Source organism: Bombina bombina, chromosome 1 (genome assembly GCF_027579735.1).
Source record: "Bombina bombina isolate aBomBom1 chromosome 1, aBomBom1.pri, whole genome shotgun sequence".
Classification (NCBI taxonomy): Eukaryota; Metazoa; Chordata; class Amphibia; order Anura; family Bombinatoridae; genus Bombina; species Bombina bombina.
The window spans coordinates 613,788,814-613,816,553 of NC_069499.1; the positions used below are offsets into that span (position 1 = coordinate 613,788,814).

Genomic DNA, 27,740 nt, shown 5'->3' on the forward strand with positions numbered 1-27,740 from the left:
AAGTATAGCCTGGTCACATGCCTCAGTTTTATTGCTTTTTTGCTAAGGTATTACCTTCCATTTTTGTCCTCAGATGACACTGGTGAAAACCTTGACCCAGCTGTGCTTGCCACAGTGCGAAAGCTGCACGATGGGTACTTTGGAGGTGCCAGGTAAATTAATTTGTACATATAATAAAAAATATTTACAGGGAATTATAAGCAAGAACTGTAGTAGTACCTGTATGTAATGCTAATGTAGCAGAACACTTAACACACATGAATGATTTTTTTTGTCTCATTAATGTCCAGTCTGGTAAATGCTGATGTCCAAGGAATGTAACATATGTAGAGAAACAGTATAATTCAGGACAAAGTATAGAAAATAACTTTTTCTTTCTAATGACGCGGTGAGTCCACGGATAATCATCAATTACTATTGGGAATATCACTCCAGTCCAGCAGGAGGAGGCAAAGAGCACCACGGCAGAGCTGTTAAGTATCACTTTCCTTCCAACAAACCACAGTCATTCTCTTCGCCTTGATGCATGGAGGAAGTAAAGTTTAGGTGTCTAAAGAAAATGGATTATTTCACTTCAATCAAGAGTTTATTATTTAAAGACAGAGTAGGTTTACTCTGATCTTTTCCTTCAGGGTATAGCCGTACTCCACACCAGTCTCTTCAGCAGGGCAGTGGTAGCTTTAGAGCAGTTAGGAACTTGTAAGGTGGGCCTTGATGCATTTTCCTAACATATTTACTGCCCTAGTACAGAAAGTCAGAGTAGGTTTACTCTGATCTCTCTTCTTTTCAAAGGCCTCTGTAAGGAGTGGCTTCCTTCCAAGCCAGGTGAGCTGTCCTCCTGCCGGACGGCTAGATACAAGTAAGTGCCTTTTGTCTTCTAAGGAATGGGAGATGGTGCACTTTAAACTGCAGACATTATTTGGAATAGTATATATCCTAGTTAGGATATCTATTATTGCAGCGTGCAGGCACTCAGGGTGACATGGTTGAGAGTGACTGTTTACCTTTTATTCATTCTGAAGGGGTTAAACAGGTTTATTGGGGCTCTTTTTGTTTAACCACATGGCAGACTGTGTATTAAATTTAGATTCATGATCTCATCAAACACTTGTACTTTGAGCTATTATTTCTCGTGATTTGTGCAACATGTCTTTTGTTTTGTTATCGGCCCTGGCGATTTTGCGGCTCAGTTATAAATCAAAGCGAGAGCTCTGTTTACATAACTTTGTCATGTCGTCTGGAAGCGCGCGTTTTCTTAGAGCGCAGCTTTCTCCTCAGGCCGTTTTTCGATATGTATAATGCCTTCCACTCCTAGTTGGAGCAGTGTTGTTTGGGTAGCAGGCTGTTTGGATAGAACAGGGTTTTTTTTTGTTTGTTTTTTATGGAGCACCTTTATGATGTCTAACACTCTTGCGGATTGACGCCATTTTCTGCAGGTGTGTATGTTCATGGCTTCTGTCCCCGATGTCAGAAATTCAAGTGCTCTGTGGGACTGGGGTCCAAGGGTTCTGTTAAACCATCTGGAATATAATACTGAATGTTATTATAAAGTATTTATGGTTTTCTAGATCCTTTTGAAGCTGAATGTTACTATAACTTTCTTAGGACTTCCTTAAAGTGACAGTACATAGATTACTAAGCACTTTATATCAGTTAAAGTGGCAGCACAGCTTTTAAATTTCATTATTGTGCTTGTGTGTGAATTTGTCCATGGAGAGAGAGATTCTACTCCTATGGACACAAGTCTACTTGTATTTGTATTTTCAGAATTGTTTTCTCCTATTTTTAATGAGAAACTATTTTAATTTAACTTGAGCTCCATGTCTCTCAGGAGATGCTGTTTAAGTAATTCTACAGTTTTCTCCTCAAGCGTCACATGCAGTGCCCTGCAGTTCCTCTCAATCTCCTGGAGGAGTTTATTTGCTTGCAGAATTGTCTGACCAGGTGTCTTTTGGCATCTGTGGCTTTATCTGCTTTTCCTATCTTAAAGGGAAATCGCAAGAGGTTATTTAATGAATCAGATAGTAAGGTTTCTGCTCCGCTTGCTGCTACACATTTTGTCCTCCTTATAGTTTTATGAGTAGGATAGTCGGTAGCATCTGAGGGTTAAACCTCAGATTTGGACAGTGTAATTCCTTCATCTAGTACTGAAGTAGTTCTCTTCAGATTCAAGCCTGAACTCCTATTTATTTAGGAAGGGTTGGCTACTTGGTACACTTCGACTCTCCTGTCGTTGTCAATCCTCAAGAATCTAGTGAATTTTATATTTACTCGGCTTTATTTGTTAAAAATGTTCCTGTTCTTGACCGTGCTAATAGAATTTTCTCAGGTATGGGTGAAGTCAAGGATTCCTTTTCCCCTTCTCCTGTCTGTAATAAGCTGTCTCCTTTAAATATCATGGTGCTTAAAGTAGTAGGGGCCATTGCTATTCTGGTTAAGAGAACTTCAAACCTTATTTTGGATAGATGCTCGTTTAAGAACCTTTATGGACAAGTCCGGCATCTTTTTGGTACAACGCCTTGTCTGTTTCCATTTTGGTGGACTCCATGAGGAGATCAATGACAGGCTGTTAGGCCAATATTTTATTTCTGCTGCTGCTTTTCGTTCCTTTGTAACTCAGGATATGTCTTTCGAGCAGGAGCAGTCCAAGTCCTCTTGGATACCCAGTCAGTCTTGGATCAGGGGGAAGTAATTAAAGAAAGCCGCAGCTAACTCTCATTCAGCATGAAGGTTAGCCCCAGATCAAGGATTGGATCCTGTGGGGGGCAGTCTATCTCATTTTTTCTCTTACCTGAATATTAGATGGCCTAGATCCCTACAGGGCTGTAGATATAGTACCCCAAGGTTACGAATTGATTCCTCCTGTCAGGTTTATCTGTAGCCCAGATAAAGAGAGAGGCGTTCTTGAAATGTGTTCAGAATCTTCCTTCCTGAGAGGGATTGTTCCAGTTCCAATTTAGGAACAGGGTCTAGTTTCATTTCCATTCTGTTCCAAGTATTTTTCGTCCTAATTTAGGCATGAAATGTCTAAGTTTCTCTGAGTACAGTCCTTCAAGATTGAGACTATTTGCTCCCTTCTTCCTTGGTAGAAGAGGGTCAGTTTATAATGGCCTTAGACCTAAAAGATGCGTACCCTCAGTTTCCCATTCAAAGGGATCAGCTCAGATTTCTGAGTTTTGCTTATCCGGCGAACTTTTTCAGTTTGTGGGCCAACAATGGCCTTATTTTCTCAAGGTTCCCATCTTTCTACAAACAAGATCTCATTGGAGGTTTTTGTTGTATTTCTTCATTCCACGAATGGAAGTGGAGCTGGAGAAGAGATCCCTTGTCCCAGCTACATAGGTATTCTGATTAGGAATTTTTATTGATCCTTTCAATGAAGTTCTTCTGTCTGAGGTCAGGAAAGCCTAAATCCTTCCTCTGGCCTCCTTCTGTCCACTGTTCGGCCTCAGTGACTCAGTGTCCGATTACGTCTGAGAGCTCAGCAGTTTTGCATGGTCATTCAGTTGAATGGGGATTTTCCGGATGTCTCAGAGTATCTAGATCTGTTGACAAGAGTCTCTTTCCCGTGGTGGCTTTATCAGGATCTTTGGTCTCAGGACTCACGCTTTGGAGGCCTTCCTGGGCATTTGTGACCACGGACACCAGCCTGCTGGGCTGGGGAGGTGTCTGGGACTCGAGAACGGGCCGGGGAATTAGCTCAAACAGTAGAGCGCTCGCTTATCATGCAAGAGTTAACGGGATCGCTGCCCGCATTCTAACGCAGGGACTTTCTTGGGAGAAGTCTGCTCTCCCCTTTATCGTTTGAAGTTGATAGCGATTTACGATGTTCTGATGGTTTGACCTCCGTTGTCTTTAGCCCTTTTTGTCGGGTTCTAGTCAGACAACATAGCCTCTGTGGCTTTCATCAACTTCCAGGGAGGAACTCTAGTTCCTTAGTCATGCAGGAAGTGTTTCAGCTTTTTTTCTGTGAGTGGGTGCTCACAGTTATTGTCCATCTGCCATCCACATTTCTGGAATGGGCAACTGGAAAGCGGAATTCTGAGCAGACGGACTTCTCATCTCGGGGAGTGGGAACTCCATCCGGAAGTGTTCTCCAGGTTATCTACCAAATGGTGGTTACCAGAATTGGTTCTGATGGGGTCTTGTCAGAACCCAGTTCGGTTCGAGGTCAAGAGATCCTCAAGCCTTTCTAATAGATGCTCTGGCAGTTCCTTGGAACTTCAGGTTGGCATATCCTCCTTCTCTGTTTGTTATCTTTCCGCGAGTCATCTTTCGGATCTCATTGGAGAGAGCATTGGTTTTCTCCTAACTCCTGCGTGGCCTCGCAGGATCTGGTAGGCGGATCTAGTAGAGATGTCATCTCTACCTCCGTGGAAACTTCCGCTGAGGAAGAATCTTCTGCTTCAGGAATCTCTTTCATACAAATCATTTCTCTGAAACTGACTTCTTGGTGATTGATTGCTTGTTTTTAGCTAAACGTGGGTTTTTCGAATCGGTTATTGAGACCACGATTCAGGCTCGTAAGCCTTTCACTAGAAAGATTTTCTATAATATATGGCAGGATCACAAGGATCTTATCTTTTCTCCAGGTAGGCCTTGAGAAGGGGTTATATGTTAGTACCCTCAAGGGTCAGATTTCGGCATTCCATTCTGCTGCTCAAGTGTCTGGCGGACGTGCCGGATGTACAATCCTTTTATCAGGTCCTGGTCTGAAGCAGGACTATGTTTAAGTCAGTTGCTCCCTTGGAGCCTTAAGCTTGTTCTTAAAGTTTTTCGTCAGGCTTCGTTTGAGCCTATGCATTCTATTGATATTAAGTTGTTGTCTTGGAGAGTTTTGTTCTCATTCTGCTCGGAGGGTTTCCTAACTCTCAGCTTTGCAGAGTAGTTTTTCGTACCAAGTTTGGCTTTTTTCCTAAGGTGGTCTCGGACAGAGATATATTTTTTTTTTAAATTATAATTTTTATTTTCAAACAATGTCAAAATCAAAAACAAGAAAAAGAATAAAACAAGACCATCTTAAATACATTACATTTCGTTTGTCTCTTCCTGTGATAACAACAATGTAATAGATAATGGCTAAATTAATAGTTCTTATGATAGCAGTCTTAGCGGTATAAGACAACACATATGTGCTAATGTGTTAGGTTAATTATCTCTCTTTTCGTGTGCAAAATGTTCCAATGATAATTATAACCTAAGTATCCATTTACTTACTGCGTGAGAAAAATTTCGTTAGTAACAACATGTAATCTTCAATTGAAGTTACCCAACACGATTCAAAAGTACAATTACCTGATAAAACAAATAGGTTATACTTCACTTTGTCAATTAACTTATGAACAAAAAATAGACCACGAGTACTCAGATTGATCATTTTAACTCTGTTTAAATATCGTATCTATATGTGGTATCAATTACTGTTTTAAAATCAGGGATCCTAATATAAATTGTAAATTATAACTTATTCCCTAATACCATATTTATATGATTCCCAGATAAACAACATGTCTTCATATAGATCTATCTTTCCCCCCCGTAGGTAGTAAAATCTCTTGAGGATAAGGTCAGAATCCACTAGTCCCCTCCATTCTTTAATATCAGGGATGTTAGATGTCTTCCATTGCCTAGGGATCATTTGTTAAGCCGCATTCACCATTATTAGGAACAACTATCTCCTAATCCTGCATAAAATTTGTGGCATCTTTGATAGGAAAATTACTTCTGGGTTGGGGGTTATTAGTGTGTGTAGCGCTTTGTTAATTTCCACATATATTTTCCTCCAGTAAGCATTAATTGGGTCACATTCCCACCAGATATGACTCATACTGCCTATTTGACCCCCACACCTCCAACAAATGTTAGAGCATTTTTTAAATATATGTTTAAGTTTTGCAGGTGTTAAGTACCATCTCATAAATATTTTAATGTTTGTTTCTTTAGCTTTCGAGGAGTGAGCTGAATTTGACAGGTTTTTGAATCTGTTATGCCATTCTTTAATCAATGTATTTACACCCAATTCCCTATCCCAGCTTTTTGTGTATGTTGGAAGGTTAGGAAATCTGTTATCTAGAACTATTTTATATAGAGTGGAGACTGATTTTTGGGATTTCCTACCATATATGCAGGCCTGTTCAAACTGTGTGGGGGATCGTGTGATATCTGCTTTACATCTATACGAGTAAATAAAATGTCTGGTTTGATGGTATCTGAACCAGGAGGAGAAAAATGGGATTTCTAGATCATTTAGTTGTTGTTTTTTTTTAACGTGCCTTTCTCTAATATTGAAAAGATGGGAATTTGAGAAGCGAATGTGTGTTCCGTATGTATATGTTCTTTAAGACCTGGCGGAAAAACTCTTGGTTTAATAATAATTTTGTAAGTGGTAAGTATTTTGTGGATATTCTTTTATATGTTCTTAGTATGTATAGCCAATCTTTCCAAGGTCTCATTTGTAATTGAGAACTGAGAAATAGTCGCGTTTTTGATGGCTGAAAGATCCCAGCAACAACTACCCAGATTGTTTGTGTCTGCCAAAAAGTTTTATATCTGCACCCAACCTCTGGGCTCTGTTACATTGAAGCTGCACCATTCTGCTATTCGTTGTAATGATATTGCTAACTTATATGAATTGAGGTGAGGTACCCCCATACCTCCCCTGTCTAGCACCTTATTCATTGTACTTTTGTTAATGCGTGGTGGTCTTGGCTTCCACACATAGTCGTTTATAAACTTTTGCAAAACATCTATTTCTTTTGATATATTTTGTATAGGGACAGTTTGTAGCAAATACAGAGCTTTGGGTAGTAGAACCATCTTAGCAGCCTGAATACGTCCTAGCCAAGAAATATTCTTTAACGACCAAGAGGAAGTCAAGGAGTGAAACTCGTTGATCAATTCCCCATAATTAAGTTTACGTGTATGCTGTAGTTCAGATGTCAGGTATATACCCAAGTACTTTAAATATTTTGGTTGGATTTTCAGGGGGCAATTGGCTTTTATGACTTCCAGTGTTCGCATTGGAACATTGACCGGCAGGAATTCCGACTTTAACATATTTACTAGGAAATTGGAGACTTCCCCAAATAAGGATATCTCTTGCATAATGTGAGTTATGGAGTTTAGGGGATCCGATAGAGTTAACAACAAATTATCCGTGAATATTGCTAACTTGTGAGACCTGTCTCCCACATTAATGCCCTGAATTTTGGGGTTTGCCCTGATCTTGATAGCTAATGGTTCTAGGGAAAGGATAAACAAAAGTGGGGATAAGGGGCATCCTTGTCTAGACCCGTTTCTAATTTCAAACAAATCTGAGAGAGATCCATTCACTCTCACCTGGGCTGTCGGGTTGGTATATAGCACCAAAATTTTCTTTATAAAAGGGATAGGAAAGTCAAACCGTTGTAACGTCATGTCTAAGTATGTCCAGTCTTGTCTGTCAATTGCCTTTCTCTTGTTAAGTGTGTTCAGTCCACGGGTCATCCATTACTTATGGGATATATTCTCCTTCCCAACAGGAAGTTGCAAGAGGATCACCCAAGCAGAGCTGCTATATAGCTCCTCCCCTCACATGTCATATCCAGTCATTCTCTTGCAACCCTCAACAAAGAAGGAGGTCGCGAGAGGAGCTGGAGTTTTTACTTAACTATTCTTCAATCAAAAGTTTGTTATTTTAAATGGCACCGGAATGTGCTGTTTTTCTATCTCAGGCAGTATTTGGAAGAAGAAACTGCCTGCGTTTTTTATCTATGATCTTAGCAGGCGTAACTAAGATCCACTGGCTGTTCTCGACATTCTGAGGAGTGGGGTAACTTCAGAAACTGGGAATAGCATGCGGGGTCCTCCGCAAATGAGGTATGTGCAGTACTTTATTTTCTGGGAATGGAATTGACTAAGAAAATACTGCTGTTACCGTATGATATAAGTACAGCCTTAAATGCAGTAGTAGCAACTGGTATCAGGCTGATAAATGTATGCGCAGTCGAGTTATATTCTAGGGACTAGAATTTGACTGAGAAAATACTGTTAACACTGAAATAATACTTAAGCCTTCTCTGCAGTGGTAGCGACTGGTAGCAGGCTTAGTGATAGCTTTGCATGACATTGAAAAATGTTGTTTTTTAAAACGTTTACTGGCATGTTATTAGTTTTTGTGAGGTACTTTGGTGATAAATCGCTTGTGGCATGATTTTTTTCCACATGGCTAACATATTTTTCTGCATGGAAACCGTTATATCAGGGCTCCCACTGTTGTGATTGGAGTGGGAGGGCCCTTGTTTTAGCGCCTTGTTGCGCAGTTAAAATTATTGCACAGTCTTTCTGCTTCTTCCTCCTTGATCCAGGACGTCTCTAGAGAGCTCATGGGTCTGCAAATTTCATTTGTGAGGGAGGTAATCGGTCACAGCAGATCTGTGACAGTGTGCTGACTGTGATTAAAAGCGTTAAATCTTAATTGATATCTGTTTTATCCGTTTTGGGTATTGAGGGGTTAATCATCCTTTTGCCAATGGGTGCAATCCTCTGCTAATAATACACTTCTTGTTAAGAATTGTTTAATTATATCTGTATTTTTGAAGCGCTGCAGCGTTTTTTATATTGCTTGTAAACTTATTGAAAGTGATTTCCAAGCTTGTTAGTTTCATTGCTAAGTCTGTTTTAAACATGTCTGATTCAGAGGAAACTGTTTGTTCATCATGTTCAAAAGCCAATGTGGAGCCCAATAGAACGATGTGTACCAATTGTATTGATATTGCTTTGATTAAAAGTCAATCTGTACCGATGAAGAAGCTATCACCAGACAACGAGGGGGAAGTTATGCCGCCTAACTCTCCTCACGTGTCAGTACCTGCGTCTCCCGCTCGGGAGATGCGTAGGATTGAGACACCTAGTACATCTAGGCCCTTACAAATCACTTTACATGATATGGCTAATGTTATGAAAGAAGTATTATATAATATACCCGAATTAAGGGGCAAACGCGATAGCTCTGGGTTAAGGACAGAGCGCGCTGATGACACGAGAGCCATGTCTGATACTGCGTCACAAATTGCAGAACATGAGGACGGTGAGCTTCAGATTCAGAAATTTCAAATTTTAAATTTAAGCTTGAGAACCTCCGCGTGTTACTAGGGGAGGTATTAGCGGCTCTGAATGATTGCGTCACGGTGGCAATTCCAGAGAAATTGTGTAGGTGTGATAGATACTATGCGGTACCGGTGTGTACTGACGTTTTTCCTATACCAAAAAGACTTACAGAAATTATAAGTAAGGAGTGGGATAGACCCGGTGTGCCTTTTTCCCCTCCCCCGATATTTAGAAAAATGTTCCCTATAGACGCCACCACACGAGACTTATGGCAGACGGTCCCTAAGGTGGAGGGAGCAGTTTCTACGTTAGCCAAGCGTACCACTATCCCGGTGGAGGATAGCTGTGCTTTCTCAGATCCAATGGATAAAAAATTAGAGGGTTATCTTAAGAAAATGTTTGTTCAACAGGGTTTTATATTGCAGCCTCTTGCATGCATTGCGCCTGTCACGGCTGCAGCGGCATTCTGGTTTGAGTCTCTGGAAGAGGCGATTCGCACAGAGCCGTTGGATGAGGCCTTGAGCAAAGTTAGAACCCTTAAGCAAGCTAATGCGTTTGTTTCAGATGCCGTAGTACATCTAACCAAACTTACGGCTAAAAATTCTGGATTCGCCATACAGGCGCGCAGAGCGCTCTGGCTTAAATCCTGGTCAGCGGATGTAACTTCCAAGTCTAAACTACTTAACATTCCTTTCAAAGGGCAGACCTTATTCGGGCCCGGCTTGAAGGAAATTATTGCTGACATTACGGGAGGTAAGGGCCACGCCCTTCCTCAGGATAGGGCCAAACCAAAGGCCAAACAGTCTAATTTTCGTGCCTTTCGTAACTTCAAGGCAGGAGCAGCATTGACTTCCTCCGCTCCAAAACAGGAAGGAACTACTGCTCGTTACAGACAGGGTTTGGAAAGGCAACCAGTCATGGAACAAGGGCAAGCAGGCCAGAAAGCCTACTTCCGCCCCTAAGACAGCATGAAGTCGGGGCCCCCTATCCGGAGACGGATTTAGTGGGGGGCAGACTTTCTCTCTTTGCCCAGGCTTGGGCAAGAGATGTGCAGGATCCCTGGACGTTAAAGATTATATCTCAGGGATACCTTCTGGATTTCAAAACCTCTCCTCCACAAGGGAGGTTCCATCTTTCAAGGTTATCGACAAACCTAGTAAAGAGAGAGGCATTTCTACAATGTGTACAAGACCTCTTAATCATGGGGGTGATCCACTCAGTTCCGCGATCGGAACAGGGACAAGGATTTTACTCAAATCTATTTGTGGTTCCCAAAAAAGAGGGAACCTTCAGACCAATCTTGGACTTAAAGATCTTAAACAAATTCCTAAGGGTACCATCGTTCAAGATGGAAACCATTCAAACCATCCTACCCATGATCCAAGAGGGTCAATATATGACCACGGTGGACTTAAAGGATGCTTACCTTCATATACCGATTAACAAAGATCATTATCGGTACCTGAGGTTTGCCTTTCTAGACAGGCATTACCAGTTTGTGGCTCTTCCCTTCGGGTTAGCCACGGCCCCGAGAATTTTTATGAAGGGTCTGGGCTCACTTCTGGCGGTACCAAGACCACGAGGCATAGCGGTGGCTCCGTACCTGGACGACATTCTGATACAAGCGTCAAGTTTTCAGAATGCAAAGTCTCATACAGAGATAGTTCTAGCATTTCTGAGGTCGCATGGGTGGAAAGTGAACGTGGAAAAGAGTTCTCTGTTACCACTCACAAGGGTTCCTTTTCTAGGGACTCTTATAGATTCTGTAGAGATGAAGATTTACCTGACGGAGTCCAGGTTATCAAAGATTCTCAATGCTTGCCGTGTCCTTCATTCCGTTCCAAGCCCATCAGTAGCTCAGTGCATGGAGGTAATCGGCTTAATGGTCGCGGCAATGGACATAGTGCCATTTGCGCGCCTGCATCTCAAACCGCTGCAACTATGCATGCTCAGTCAATGGAACGGGGATTACTCAGATCTGTCCCCTTTGCTAAATCTGGACCAGGAGACCAGAGATTCGCTTCTCTGGTGGTTGTCACCGGTTCATCTGTCCAAAGGAATGACCTTTCGCAGGCCAGATTGGACGATTGTAACAACGGATGCCAGCCTTCTAGGCAGGGGAGCAGTCTGGAATTCCCTGAAGGCTCAGGGATCGTGGACTCAGGAGGAGAAACTCCTCCCAATAAACATTCTAGAATTAAGAGCAATATTCAATGCTCTTCTAGCTTGGCCTCAGTTAGCAAAGCTGAGGTTCATCAGATTTCAGTCGGACAATATCACGACTGTGGCTTACATCAATCATCAAGGGGGAACCAGGAGTTCCCTAGCGATGTTGGAAGTCTTGAAGATAATTCGCTGGGCAGAGTCTCACTCTTGCCACCTGTCAGCGATTCACATCCCAGGCGTAGAGAACTGGGAGGCGGATTTCCTAAGTCGCCAGACTTTTCATCCGGGAGAGTGGGAACTTCACCCGGAGGTATTTGCTCAACTGATTCATCGTTGGGGCAAACCGGATCTGGATCTCATGGCATCTTGCCAGAACGCGAAGCTTCCTTGTTACGGATCCAGGTCCAGGGACCCGGGAGCGGTGCTGGTAGATGCATTAGCAGCCCCTTGGGTTTTCAACATAGCTTATGTGTTTCCACCATTTCCGTTGCTACCTCGGCTGATTGCCAGGATCAAACAGGAGAGGGCATCGGTAATTCTGATAGGGCCTGCGTGGCCACGCAGGACCTGGTATGCAGACCTAGTGGACATGTCGTCCTGTCCACCATGGTCTCTTCCTCTGAGGCAGGACCTTCTAATTCAGGGTCCTTTCAACCATCCAAACCTAATTTCTCTGAGGCTGACTGCCTGGAAATTGAACGCTTGATTCTATCAAAGCGTGGGTTTTCGGATTCGGTTATTGATACATTAATACAGGCTCGGAAACCTGTGACAAGAAAAATTTACCATAAGATATGGCGTAAATATTTATATTGGTGCGAATCCAAGAGTTACTCATGGAGTAAGGTTAGGATTCCTAGGATATTAGCTTTTCTACAAGAGGGTTTAGAAATGGGTTTATCCGCTAGTTCGCTAAAGGGACAGATTTCAGCTCTGTCTATTCTTTTACACAAACGTCTGGCAGAGCATCCAGACGTCCAGGCCTTTTGTCAGGCTTTGGCTAGAATTAAGCCTGTGTTTAAAGCTGTTGCTCCTCCGTGGAGCTTAAACTTGGTTCTTCAGGGTGTTCCGTTTGAACCCCTTCATTCCATTGATATTAAGCTTTTATCTTGGAAAGTTTTGTTTTTGATGGCTATTTCCTCGGCTCGAAGAGTCTCTGAGTTATCTGCCTTACATTGTGATTCTCCTTATCTGATCTTTCATTCAGACAAGGTAGTTCTGCGTTCTAAACCTGGGTTTTTACCTAAGGTTGTTTCTAACAGGAATATCAATCAAGAGATTGTTGTTCCATCGTTATGTCCTAATTCTTCTTCAAAGAAGGAAGGTCTTATGCATAATCTAGACGTGGTCCGTGCTCTGAAGTTCTACTTACAGGCAACTAAAGATTTTAGACAAACTTCTTCTCTGTTTGTCGTTTACTCTGGACAGAGGAGAGGTCAAAAGGCTTCGGCTACCTCTCTCTCTTTTTGGCTTTGTAGCATAATACGTTTAGCCTATGAGACTGCTGGACAGCAGCCTCCTGAAAGAATTACAGCTCATTCCACTAGAGCTGTGGCTTCCACCTGGGCCTTTAAGAATGAGGCCTCTGTTGAACAGATTTGCAAGGCTGCAACTTGGTCTTCACTTCATACTTTTTCCAAATTTTACAAATTTGACACTTTCGCTTCTTCGGAGGCTGGTTTTGGGAGAAAGGTTCTACAGGAAGTGGTTCCTTCTGTTTAATGTTCCTGCCTTGTCCCTCCCATCATCCGTGTACTTAGCTTTGGTATTGGTATCCCATAAGTAATGGATGACCCGTGGACTGAACACACTTAACAAGAGAAAACATAATTTATGCTTACCTGATAAATTTATTTCTCTTGTAGTGTGTTCAGTCCACGGCCCGCCCTGTCTTTTTCAGGCAGGTTCTAAATTTTAAAATTATAACTCCAGTCACCACTGCACCTTATAGTTTCTCCTTTCTCGTCTTGTTTCGGTCGAATGACTGGATATGACATGTGAGGGGAGGAGCTATATAGCAGCTCTGCTTGGGTGATCCTCTTGCAACTTCCTGTTGGGAAGGAGAATATATCCCATAAGTAATGGATGACCCGTGGACTGAACACACTACAAGAGAAATAAATTTATCAGGTAAGCATAAATTATGTTTTTCGGCATCTGTTGAAAGAAATATAGTAGGGGAATCCGTTTTCGTAACGTTGTCAATTAAGTTAAGAACTTTAACAGTCTTATCCTTAGCCTCCCTGTTTGGCACAAATCCAGCCTGATCTTGATGTATTAGTTGGGGTAGAAATTTGTTTATACGAGCTGCTAGAATTTTGGCATATACTTTTAAATCAACGTTAAGTAGGGATATTGAGCGGAAGTTGGCCGGGTTATCTGGGATCTTCCCTGGTTTTTCCAGGACCGTAATATGGGCTTGGAGCATGGTATCCGGGAAAGGAGAAGTATCTGATATATTATTAAAAAGGTTAGTTTAATAAGGTGAGAGTTGCTTAGCGAATGTTTTATAATAATGGCCTGAAAAGCCATCTGGGCCAGGTGCTTTATTGAGTTTTAGATACTTTATAGCATCCAATACCTCTTTAGTGGATATGGGCTGGTCTAGTGCCTCCTTGTGTTCTGAATTCAACTGTGGTAGATCTACTTGTTCCAAGTATTGGTGAAATTTTTGAGTATGTGAAATGATGTCTCTATTGGGATATAGATAATATAGTTTATGGTAGAATGTCTTAAATTCAGATGCTATAGTTAGTGTGTCCTCTGTATTTTTGCTTGCGGCATTTTTAATCGAGTGAATGTATGTAGATCTTTGGGTTTTTTTAAGGGCTCTAGCTAACCAGCGGCCTGATTTATTGCCTTCTCTGTAAAATGTCTGATTGAAAGACAATAATTGTTGTTGAGTAATAATTTGAAGCGCCGTGTTAAATTTGCTCCATTTGCTATTCAAATTTTCAAGAATTTGGGTATCACCTGGATATTTTTTGTGTAATAGATCTAATTCCGAGATTTCCTTAGCTAATTTAATGTGTTCATCTCTTTTCTTTTTTACTAGTTGGGCCTTAATTTTAAGGAATTCTCCCCTAATGGTGCATTTATGAGCTTCCCATAAGGTCTTGATATTTATATCTGGGGTATTATTTATTGAGAAATATGATTTGATTAGTTTCATCAGTTCTCTAACCCGTTTTTCCCTTTAAGTAAATTTTCATCTAGTCTCCATTGATAGGCTCTAAGAGGGATCGAGGGCCAGACTATTTTACATGAGACTAGTGAGTTATCTGACCATGTGGAGTGTATGATATTTGCCTCTTTTAGGTAAGAAAGGACTAGATGGTCTACAAAAATGTAATCTAGTCTAGAGTAGCATTTCTTGGGGTTAGAAAAGAAGGTGAAGTCTTTTTTTTGAGGGTTCATATATCTCCAGGTATCATATAATCCTAACAATTTGAAGTTTTGCCAAATGGTTTCTAAGTGTGGTATTTTTACCCTTGTGTCTGGGTTGGTGCAATCTAACATAGGATTAAGTGGTACGTTCAGATCGCCGGCCATCACAAGAGAGCCCTTGGAATGTTCTATAATAGTGTTAGTGATGGTATTGATGAACCTATATTGGTTCCTGTTTGGAGCATAAAAATTTACCAAAGTGATAAGTTTACCATAGAGAAGGCCCGTGAGACACAAGAATCTCCCTTCTTTATCTTTTTCTATATGAATTTTCGTAAAGGGGAGAGATTTATGTATTAATATGCACACTCCATTATTATTTTTTGAGGGTTGCGTGCTGTGGAAGTGTTGGGGATAATATGATGATAGAAATTTAGGGGTGTGCTTGGATTTAAAATGTGTCTCTTGGAGCATGAGAATTTGTCCTCCTTTCCTGTGTAGGTCTAATAGGGCCAATCTGTGTTTTCTGGGGCAATTTAAAGCCTTAGTGTTTTGTGTAATGATATTCAATACCTGTGAATCAGGTTTGCTCCTATGGGTCATGAATTGTAAACCTTTCTTCTATATGTTTACCTGAGTTTCTGTGTCTCTCCAAGAGAAACTCTGAGTATCCTGCAAGTACATAGAAACAAACAATATATACAAAAATAAAAACAAAACAAATAATTACTGGTCCCCTCAATTGAAGGGAGAAAAAACATTCTAATATAAGAAAACAGGAATTATCCTAACTGGCTAAGAATATTTTAGCAATCAGATATCTAACTTACATAGTTAACTTACAATAAGAGCAAGATGAAAACTACCTATATCTATCTTCGGATACTTTCAAGGCATCAAAATAGCCTCTTTTTTTTCACCGTTACCTGTATATTTGAACACCTAGTCCTATGACTAGGTGTGACATCCTAATCAATCAATTAACACCCATCCCATGTGTGATGGAATAAGTCCTGGGTAATGGTTCCATATAAGACCTCTAGTATAATAGTGTAAAATCAGATGAGGCCCAGTCACCCTTTTTCAGATAGTGTGGTCAGGTTGTGTGGTACGTTTCTTTGTGTCTTCCTCTGTTGAACCTGTTGCCATTCTTTCCTCTGTGGTAAGGGAACGTTGCCCGATCTTGTTGTTTGACTTTTTAGAGCAATTTGATTATCTTCCAAATCCGGGATCTGGATGTCCAGTTCTTTGCAAATTTTGGGAATGTCCTTTGATGACAGGTAGATAAGACGTCGTCCCTTCCAAATAATTGTTAGCTGAAATGGAAATCCCCATCTATACGGTATGTTCTGTTTTCGCAGTAAAGTAGTTAGGGGTTTGAGTTCTCTTCTTTTGATAAGGGTTCTTTGCGATAAATCTGCATATATTTGAAGATCTGCATTTTCAAATTTAATAGGCTGTTGTTCCCTTGCAAGTTTCATGATATCTTCCTTGGTTTGATAGCTTGTCATATGAACAATGACATCTCTGGGAGGTTGTGTGTCTTTCGACCTTGGACGTAAGGCTCTATGAGCTCTATCAATTTCTATTTTTAGTGGCGCCTCAGATTTTTTAAGGAAATTAAAGAGATCCTGTAGGTATTGGTCTAGATCAGGTGCAGCTATGGTCTCCGGTACTCCCCTAATTCTAATATTGTGCCTCCTAGATCTATTTTCAGCGTCATCTATCTTTTCTTCAAGATCTTGGATCGTAGAGTTTTGTCCAATTATAATATTGTGTAGGTCTGTAATTGCTGAGGAGTGAGTATCTTGTGTATTTTCTACAGCTTCCACTCTATGTCCTATATCTGCTATTTCTTTCTTCAAGTCACTGATCTCTTCTTTAATGCATTCTTTGACTTGAGATATTAAGTTGGTAAAGTCATTTCTTCTACAAGATAAGACGAGTCCACGGATTTCATCCTTACTTGTGGGATATTATCCTCCTGCTAACAGGAAGTGGAAAAGAGCACCACAGCAGAGCTGTATATATAGCTCCTCCCTTCCCTCCACCCACAGTCATTCTCTTTGCCTGTGTTAGTACTAGGAAGATGTAAAGCGAGGTGTTAGTTTCTTCAATCAAGAAGTTTTTAATTTAAATGGTACCGGTGAGTACTAATTTCCTCAGGGAGATATGGAAGAAGATTTCTGCCCTGAGGTTGATGATATTAGCAGATGTAACTAAGATCCATGTTGGTTCCCACAGAGCTTCTAAAGGTAGTACAAGAGAAATCTTCAGTGTGGAGAACGGTTTCATGCTACAAGCAGCATTGAGGTATGTTCAGTCCTTTATTTCTGAGGGACTTGGTACATCAGAACTGGCTGACATTTTTTTCCCTGCAAGGGAAGGGGTAAGCAGTAGACCTGTAAACAAAGGGTATTACTGAAAATCCTGTGTTTGTTTATTTTATTGACATAGTACTGGGCTTAAAGCAGCATATATAAAGGGCTTATTGCAGCATATATAAAGGGACACTGGGAGAGGCAGCTTAACGGTTTTTATTTGGAAAGATCAAATAATCAGTATGGCTGTATATTTATGTTGTGCTTAGGGGACCACATGGCTTTATTGCTAACCGCTTCCCATGCAGTTGTACAGGCTAATGTGAACGTCGTCCATGATGGGCGGGGCCTATTTTCGCTCGCTCAGACGCGCAGTTTACTCTGACTGAGAAGGCAGCAGGCATTAGCTCCGGTTGGGCCTAAACTGATGTTCTGTTAACCAGATCGTTGTCGAGTCATTTTGCAGTACCCTGGGGGCAGATAGGCGCCACAGCAGAGCTGTGGTGAGCTGCAGGGGTAATTTTTTCAAATCAAATATATTTCTTTCATGTAATTGGCAAGAGTCCATGAGCTAGTGACATATGGGATATACAATCCTACCAGGAGGGGCAAAGTTTCCCAAACCTCAAAATACCTATAAATACACCCCTCACCACACCACAATTCAGTTTTACAAACTTTACCTCCTATGGAGGTGGTGAAGTAAGTTTGTGCTAAGATTTCTACGTTGATATGCGCTTCTTAGCATTGTTGAAGCCCGATTCCTCTCAGAGTACAGCGAATGTCAGAGGGACGTGAAGGGAGTATCACTTATCGAATACGATGATTTCCCTAACGGGGGTCTATTTCATGGGTTCTCTGTTATCGGTCGTAGAGATTCATCTCCTACCTCCCTTTTCAGATCGACGATATACTCTCAATTTACCATTACCTCTACTGATAACTGTTTCTGTACTGGTTTGGCTATCTGCTATATGTGGATGGGTGTCTTTTGGCAAGTATGTTTTTTATTACTTAAGACACCTCAGCTATGGTTTGGCACTTTATGCATTTATATAAAGTTCTAAATATATGTATTGTACTTATATTTGCCATGAGTCAGGTTCATGTATTTCCTTCTGCAGACTGTCAGTTTCATATTTGGGTAATATAAACATCTTTTATAGAAATTATTTTCTTACCTGGGGTTTAGTCTTTTTTCAATTGACTACTTCTTGCAAATTGCGGGTGGCATTAGGCCTGCGGGTGCGTCAAATGCTAAACTTTATTGCGTCATTCTTGGCGCGAAAATATTTTTGACGCTCAAAAATACGTCTGACGCAACTTCGTCATTTCCGGTGTCATACTTGAGGCCGAGACCTTTCACACGGTTGCGTCATTAGTGACGCGAGTGTGTCATTTCCGGTTATTTTTGGTGCCAAAAAGTTTACGTTACGTTGTACGTCATACTTGGCGCCAAGCTTTTTCATTATTTCAATACCCCATTGATGTTTGCCTCTTGATTTTTTTCTCTATCAGAGGCCTATGCTATTGGCTTTTTCTTTCATGTAATTAGCAAGAGTCCATGAGCTAGTGACGTATGGGATATACATTCCTACCAGGAGGGGCAAAGTTTCCCAAACCTCAAAATGCCTATAAATACACCCCTCGCCACACCCACAATTCAGTTTTACAAACTTTGCCTCCCGTGGAGGTGGTGAAGTAAGTTTGTGCTAGATTCTTCGTTGATATGCGCTTCGCAGCAGGCTGGAGCCCGGTTTTCCTCTCAGAGTGCAGTGAATGTCAGAGGGATGTGAAGAGAGTATTGCCTATTTGAATACCATATATTTGCCATGATTCAGTATTCCTTTATAATTCAGACTGTCAGTTTCATTATTTGGGATTATGCATTTTAATTCAATTTATTTTTCATTACCTTGGAAATTTTCAATTGACCATTTTCCCTGCGTGCTGTTAGGCTCGCGGGGGCAGAAATGTTTCTTTTTATTGCGTCATTCTTGACGCTGACTTTTTTGGCGCAAAAAATGTTGTCATTTCCGGCGCCGTAGTTGACGCCGGAAGTTGTTTTCTGTAACGTCATTTTTTGACGCATATGTATTCAGACATTTTTTTCCCGCCAAAAAATGTGGGCGTCGGTTTCGGCGTCAGAGGATGTGGCGTCATACTTGGCGCCAAAAATATGGGTGTTGTATTTAGCGCCAATAATGTGGGCGTCATATTTGGCGCAAAAAAATGTGGGCGTATTGTTCCATTTTTTCCTCACATTATTTAAACCTCACTTTTTTTATTGCTTCTGGTTTTTAGAAGCTTATTATTTTGCATTCTTTTCCCATTCCTGAAACTGTCATTTAAGGAATTTGATAATTTTGCTTTAAATATTGTTTTTTTCTATTACATATTGCAAGATTTCACTGTTCCTGTTTCAGAAATGTTCTAAGGGATTCCTGTTGACTGAGTTCAGTCCTACCAAAGCTAAGTTCATTTATTTTAAAATGTTATGAATGTTTTTTTTAGCTATGGTTTGTAATAAGTTATCATGATAAACTTTTACATGCAGAATCCGTTAGTATTTATGCTTTATATATTTGCTATTCTTTTTACATCTTATGTACAAGAATTACTTAGAAGATTTATAAGACTATTTTTCTGATTCTATTTTAAAGGCTTTGTCTGACATTGTGCCTTCTAATAAAATTTTTAGGTCTTTTTCAAACTTCTTTTTTAATTATTGAAGTTTCAAATGACCATCAACATAAATAATTTATCCTTCTCTGATGATGTTTTTTCTCATTCAGAATTTTCTTCATCAGATATTGACACTAACAAATCAACTTTTTTATTTTTTTATTAAAGTACATTTGTTCTTTGTTGAAAAGGTGTTGATTATTTTGGATATTAAGGTAATTAGTTCTTTCAAGACTAACTAACATTTTATTTCTGCTTATTTATTCTTCTGTTTTTTCAGAGTTTTTTTTCCAGTTCCTCATACTAGGGAATGGAATAGGCTGAGAATTTTCTTTTATTCCTTCTTTAAAGGTTTTAAACTATATTCGTTGCCGGCAGTTCATTTCAAATTTGAAGGTTCTCCAATTGAATGGGGCTATCTCTACTTCTGCTAATTATGCTATTGTTTCTATAGCAAAATAGTATTTATTTTTCCTTTAGATGGTTGTATCTTATTTAAGGAAAATTATTTATTTTCAGGTACTTTTCTTGGACCTGTGATTTATTTGAATGATGTTGCAATTGCTTCATTTTTTTCTGTTTACTTTAAAATCAAGTATCAGATTATGATTTATTTTAGCATTGTTAAGGACAAAATCTACTAGATTAAGTGCTGTTGCATTTGTCTTGTTGTTTTGCTTTTGTTGATTATGTAAGTCCAGTGTGTTGACTGGTCCTTTAACTGGGTTATCATGCTAATATTTTTCATTTGTGTCTTCATTTTATTGAATATTTTTGCAAATTTCTTTGATTTTGGATACAGAATAAAGTTCAGAGTAAAACTGTCTGTGAGAAGTCTTTTTTCTCTTTGATATTCCAGCTATTCCAGTAAGGCTAACACTTTTAGTGTGTTTCGGTCCTATATATTTTGGGATAATGTTGAAGCGAGGCTGATCACCCGTTGGGGCTCAAGTGCTGCTCAGACCTGGAATCTTCTGGGGTATTTCTTCCAGTTCCATTTTTAGGAACTGGGTTTTGGGGTTTTATTCAAACCTATTCATTGTTCCAAAGATAGAAAATCCTTTTGTTATATAAATGTATCATGTATAAATGGTCTATTCTGCCTTTTGTTGGTCAGTGATGGCATTATTTGTTTTCATTAGATACAATAAATGCATATCTTCATTTTCTGTTTTCATTCAGATTATTTTCTGAGGCTGTGGAATCTCATATGATTCAACTTTGTTCTTTCAGGACATAGTTAGAGGATCTTTTTTTCAAAAGCTCTTGATTCCTCACACAAGGGTCACCTTTTTTTTTAGGTTTCCAGATAGTTTGTGTCACTGTCTTTGTCTCTATCAGACAAGGGACAATTTTATTGGGTTCCACCTGTCGGTACCTTTAGTCTCTATTATTTCCTTCAATTGCTATATATGCATAGAAGTTTTAGGTCTTATGGCCACAGCATTGGATTCAATTCCCTTTGCTCATTTTCAATAGAGATAACCTCTTCCAGTTTTTTATGCTGAATTATGGTGCAGGGATTCTAGGATTTTACATTTTTAAATCTTCAAATCCTAATATTTATCTATCTTGATTTGGTGGTTAAGATCACCATCATTTAGTTCTACAGGTCTCTTTGTTTCTTTCAACCTGGGCCATGATCTTTACAGATGTGAGTCTTTCTTTCATGTAATTAGCAAGAGTCCATGAGCTAGTGACGTATGGGATATACATTCCTACCAGGAGGGGCAAAGTTTCCCAAACCTCAAAATGCCTATAAATACACCCCTCACCACACCCACAAATCAGTTTTACAAACTTTGCCTCCTGTGGAGGTGGTGAAGTAAGTTTGTGCTAGATTCTACGTTGATATGCGCTCCACAGCAGGTTGGAGCCCGGTTTTCCTCTCAGCGTGCAGTGAATGTCAGAGGGATGTGAAGAGAGTATTGCCTATTTGAATTCAATGATCTCCTTCTACGGGGTCTATTTCATAGGTTCTCTGTTATCGGTCGTAGAGATTCATCTCTTACCTCCCTTTTCAGATCGACAATATACTCTTATATATACCATTACCTCTACTGATTCTCGTTTCAGTACTGGTTTGGCTTTCTACTACATGTAGATGAGTGTCCTGGGGTAAGTAAGTCTTATTTTCTGTGACACTTTAAGCTATGGTTGGGCACTTTTATATAAAGTTCTAAATATATGTGTTTAAACATTTATTTGCCTTGATTCAGGATGTTCAACGTTCCTTATTTTCAGACAGTCAGTTTCATATTTGGGATAATGCATATGAATAATTCAATTTTTTCTTACCTTAAAATTTGACTTTTTTTCCTGTGGGCTGTTAGGCTCGCGGGGGCTGAAAATGCTTCATTTTATTGCGTCATTCTTGGCGCAAAAATTTTCTTGTCATTTCCGGCGTCATACGTGTCGCCGGAAGTTGCGTCATCTTTTTGACGTTTTTGCGCCAAAAAATGTCGGCGTTACCGGATGTGGCGCCATTTTTGGCGCCAAGAGCATTTAGGCGCCAAGTAATGTGGGCGGCTTTTTTGGCGCTAAAAAATTTGAGCGTCATTGTTGTCTCCACAATATTTAAGTCTCATTATTTATTGCTTCTGGTTGCTAGAAGCTTGTTCATTGGCATTTTTTTCCCATTCCTGAAACTGTCATTTAAGGAATTTGATCAATTTTGCTTTATATGTTGTTTTTTCTATTAGATATTGCAAGATGTCTCAAATGGACTCTGAATCAGAAGCCACTTTTGGAAAAACGCTTAACTGAGTTTCAGTTCTACCAAAGCTAAGTTCATTTATTTTAAATGTTATAAATGTTTATCTTTAGCTATGGTTTGTAATAAGATATTATGTTATACTTTTACATGCGGAATCCATTAGTATTTATGCTTTATATATTTTCTTTTCTTACAAGAAATATTTAGAAGACTTATAAGAAATATTTTTCTGATTCTATGTTAAAGGCTTTGTCTGACTTCGCGCCTTCTAATAAAATTTTTAGGTCTTTTTCACTTCTTTTTTAATTATTGAAGTTTCAAATGACCAACAACATACTGATTTATCCTTCTCTGATGATGTTTTTTTCAGAAATTTCTTCATCTGATATTGACACTAACAAATCTACTTTTTTATTATTTTTCAATTATTAAAGTACATTTGTTCTTTGTTGAAAAGGTGTTGATTATTTTGGATATTAAGGTAACTAGTTCTTTAAGACTAGCTGACATTATTTCTGCCTATTTATTTCTTCTGTGTTTTCAGAGGTTTTCTTTCCAATTGCCTATACTAGGGAATGGAATAGGCTGAGAATTTTCTTTTATTCCTTTTTCAAAGGTTTTAAACTATATTCTTTGCCAGCAGTTAAACTCAATTTGGAGGGTTCTCCAATTTATTGGGGCTATCTCTAATTCTACTAATTATGCTATTGATATTGTAATTATTGCTATTCTATAGCAAAATAGTATTTATTTTCCTTTAGATAGTTGTATCTTATTTATGGAAAATTATTTAGTTTCAGGTACTTTTCTTGGTCCTGAGTTTTATTTGGATATTGCAATTGCTTCATTTTCTCTGTTTACTTTAAGATCAAGTATCAGATTATGATTTATTTTAGCATTGTTAAAGGGACAACATTTACTAGACTAGGTGCTGTTGCATTTGTCTTGTTGTTTTGCATTTATTGATTATGCAAGTCCACTGTATTGGCTGGTCCTTTAAACTGGACTATCATGCTAATAATTTCATTTGTGTCTTCATTTTATTGAATTTTTTTCGCAAATGAGGGTTAATCTATGTCTTTAGCTTTTTTAGCTAGAAGAATGTTGTGATTTAAAAAAAAAATAAAAAAAATCCATATTTCCTTTGTTCTAACATAATCAATTATTTGTTTTATAATTGGATTCAATTCTTAACTGTTACTCTGGGCTTCAAGGTTGAGTTCTAAGACTAAAACTTTAAGCTTATACTAGTTTGGTTGTTCTTTTTAAGGAACAAATTCCTGAGTTCTTTCCCAAGTAACATGTCTATAATTGGAGTTCGAAATCAGCTCCCTAATTTTGCGATGTACGTGCCGTATTCCAGCTTGGCTGGTAAGGGGCAGGTTAAGGCTTCTTTGAAATTTATTTTGTCCAAATTTCTTTGATTTTATTCCAGCAAGGCTAACACTTTCTTTAACTGTGTTTCTGTCCTATATATTTTGGGTACTGTTGAAGCATGGCTTGGCACCCATGGGGTTCAAGCGCTGCTCAGACCTGGAATCTTCTGGGGTATCACTTCCAGTTTATTTTAAGGAACCGGGTTTTGGAGTTTTATTCAAACTATTTTTCCTTTTTATGGTCTTTGATAGCATTATTTGTTTTCATTAGATACAATAAATGCATATTTTCATTTTTCTGTTTTCATTCAGATTATTTTCTGAGGATGCGGAATCTCATATGATTCACTTACTCTTCAGGACATAATTAGAGGATCTTCTTTTCTAAAGCTCTTGATTCCTCACACAAGGGTCACCTTTTATTTTTAGGTTTCCAGATAGTTTGTGTCACTGTCCTTGTCTCTATCAGACAAGGGATAATGTTATTGGGTTCCGTTTATCAGTACCTTTAGTCTCTATTATTTCCTTCAATTGCTATATATGCATAGAAGTTTTAGGTCTTATGACCACAGCATTGGATTCAATTCCCTTTGCTCATTTTCTCTAGAAAGAACCTTTCCAGTCTTTTATAAGTGTTGTTTCTTCAAGAACATGGTTGGAGGATCAATTTACCTAAAAGTTCGTTTGATTCCTCAGACAAGGGTAACCTTTTTAGGTTTCCTGATAGATTCAGTGTTCTTGATTCTGTCTCTGACGGACAAGAGGCGTCTGAAATTGGTTTCAGCTTATCGAAACCTTCAGTCTCAATCATTCCCTTTGGTAGCCTTATGCATGGAAATTCTAGGTCTTATGACTACTGCATTGGACGCGATTCCCTTTGCTCGTTTTCACATGCTACCTCTTCAGCTCTGTATGCTGAACCAGTGGTGCAGGGATTATACAAAGATATCTCAATTAATATCTTTAAAACCGATTGTTCGACACTCTCTGACGTGGTGGACAGATCACCATCGTTTAGTTCAGGGGGCTTCTTTTTGTTCCCCCAACCTAGACTGTGATCTCAAATGCAAATCTGATAGGTTGGGGAGCTGTATGGGGGTTTCTGACAGCACAAGGGGTTTGGGAATCTCAGGAGGTGAGATTACCAATCAACATTTTTGGTACTCCGTGCAATTTTCAGAGCTCTTCAGTCGTGGCCTCTTCTAAGAGAGAGTCGTTCATTTGTTTCTAGACGGACGATGTCACAACCGTGGCATATGTCAATCATCAAGGAGGATCTCACAGTCCTCTGGCTATGAAAGAAGTCTCTCGAATACTTGTATGGGCGGAATCCAGCTCCTGTCTAATTTCTGCGGTTCATATCCCAGGTATAGACAATTGGGAAGCGGATTATCTCAGTCACCAAACACTACATCCGGGCAAATGGTTTCTTCACCCAGAGGTTTTTTCTTCAGATTGTTCAAATATGGGGACTTCCAGAAATAGATCTGATGGCTTCTCATCTAAACAAGAAGCTTCCCAGGTATCTGTCCAGATCCAGGGATCCTCAGGCGGAAGCAGTGGATGCACTGTCACTTCCTTGGAAGTATCATCCTGCTTATATCTTTCCGCCTATAGTTCTTTTTCCAAGATTCTAAAGGAACGTTCGTTTATTCTGCTGGTGGCTCCAGCATGGCCTCACAGGTTTTGGTATGCGGATCTTGTCCGGATGGTCACTTGCCAACCGTGGACTCTTCCGTTATGACCAGACCTTCTATCGCAAGGTCCTTTTTTTCCATCAGGTTCTCAAATCCTTAAATTTGAAGGTATGGAGATTGAACGCTTGATTCTCAATCATAGAGGTTTCTCTGACTCTGTGATTAATACTATGTTACAGGCTCGTAAAACTGTATCTAGGAAGATATATTATCGAGTCTGGAAGATTTTCATTTCTTGGTGTTTTTCTCATCATTTTTCTTGGCATTCTTTCAGAATTCCTAGAATTTTTTCCTAAGACTTCTTTGGTGAGATTCTTACTTTCTTTGAATATGGTAAGAGGTTTTGAAATTCTATGTTGAAGCTATTCAGATTTCAGATAGACTTCTAGTCTATTTGTTATCTTTTCTAGTTTCTCGGAGGATTACGGCTCATTCTACTAGGTAAGTTTCTACTTCCTGGGTTTTTTTTAAGAATGAAGCTTCTGTTGATCAGATTTGCAAAGCAATGACTTGGTCTTCTTTGCATACTTTTACTATGTTCTACCATTTTGATGTTTTCTCCTTTAGAAGCAGTTTTGGTAGAATGGTACTTCAGGCAGCTGTTTCAGTTTGATTCTTCTGCTTATAATTTCAGTTTTTTTCATTATAAAAATTGAATTTTTTTTGATTGGGGTAGTGGATTAATTTTTCAGCGGAATTGGCTGTCTTTATTTTATCCCTCCCTCTCTAGTGACTCTTGCGTGGAAGTTCCACATCTTGGGTATTTATTATCCCATACGTCACTAGCTCATGGACTCTTGCTAATTACATGAAAGAAAACATAATTTATGTAAGAACTTACTGATAAATTAATTTCTTTCATATTAGCAAGAGTCCATGAGGCCCACCCTTTTTATGGTGGTTATGATTTTTTTGTATAAAGCACAATTATTCCAATTCCTTATTTGATGCTTTCGCTCCTTTCTTATCACCCCACTTCTTGGCTATTCGTTAAACTGAATTGTGGGTGTGGTGAGGGGTGTATTTATAGGCATTTTGAGGTTTGGGAAACTTTGCCCCTCCTGGTAGGAATGTATATCCCATACGTCACTAGCTCACGGACTCTTGCTAATATGAAAGAAATGAATTTATCAGGTAAGTTCTTACATAAATTATGTTTTTTCCCCATTCCTGAAACTGTCATATAAGGAAATAGATAATTTTGCTTTATATGTTGTTTTTTCTCTTACATTTTGCAAGATGTCTTTATCTGATCCTGCCTCAGAAGTCTCTGCTGGAACATTGCTGTCTGACATCGGTCCTACCAAAGCTAAGTGCATTTGTTGTAAAATTGTTGAAATTATTTCACTGAATGTCATTTGTTATAGTTGTCATGATAAACTTTTACATGCAGTTAGTGTATCCATCAGTAATAGCACATTGCCAGTTGTAGTTCCTTCAACGTCTAATGTGCATGATATACCTGTAAATTTTAAAGAATTTGTTTCTGATTCTATTTTGAAGGCTTTATCTGCATTTCCACCTTCTAATAAACATTAAGGTCTTTTAAAAACTTCTCATTTAGTTGATGAAATTTCAAATGACCAACAACATGATTTATCCTCTTCTGATGAGGATCTGTCTGATACAGAAGATCCTTCCTCAGACATTGACACTGACAAATCTACTTATTTATTTAAAATAGAGTATATGCGTTCTTTATTAAAAGACGTGTTAATTATTTTGGATATTGAGGTAACCAGTCCTATTGACGTTCAGTCTAATAAACGTTTAAATGCTGTTTTTAAACCTCCTGTGGTTTCTCCAGGGGTTTTTCCTATTCCTGAGGCTATTTCTGATATGATTTCTAGAGAATGGAATAAGCCAGGTACTTCTTTTATTCCTTCTTCAAGGTTTAAAAAATTGTATCCTTTACCAGAAAATCTGTAGAGTTTTGGGAAAAAATCCCCAAAGTTGATGGGGCTATTTCTACTCTTGCTAATACCACTATTCCTATGGAAGATAGTACTTCCTTTTAAGGATCCTTTAGATAGGAAGCTTGTATCTTATCTAAGGAAGGCCTATTTATATTCAGGTCATCTTCTCAGACCTGCAATTTCTTTGGCTGATGTTGCGGCTGCATCAACCTTCTGGTTGGAGAATTTAGCGCAACATGAATTGGATTCTGACTTATCCAGCTTTATTCGCCTATTGCAATATGCTAATCATTTTATTGTGATCCAATTTTTGATATCAATATTGATGTTAGATCCATGTCTTTAGCTATTTTAGCTAGAAGAGCTTTGTGGCTTAAATCTTGGAATGC

The 27,740-nt window shown here is 39.2% G+C and overlaps 1 protein-coding gene across 5 annotated transcripts in view; it reads left to right on the forward strand.

The window, feature by feature from the left end:
- Nucleotides 1-27,740, forward strand: part of PHKA1 (phosphorylase kinase regulatory subunit alpha 1) — a 473,866-nt gene that overhangs the window by 98,507 nt on the left and 347,619 nt on the right. For all 5 annotated transcript variants that reach the window (XM_053698997.1, XM_053698999.1, XM_053699000.1 and 2 more), the window contains exon 18: nt 74-152. In XM_053698997.1, coding sequence (XP_053554972.1) covers nt 74-152 — 79 coding nt within the window. The remainder of the gene's footprint in view (nt 1-73; nt 153-27,740) is intronic.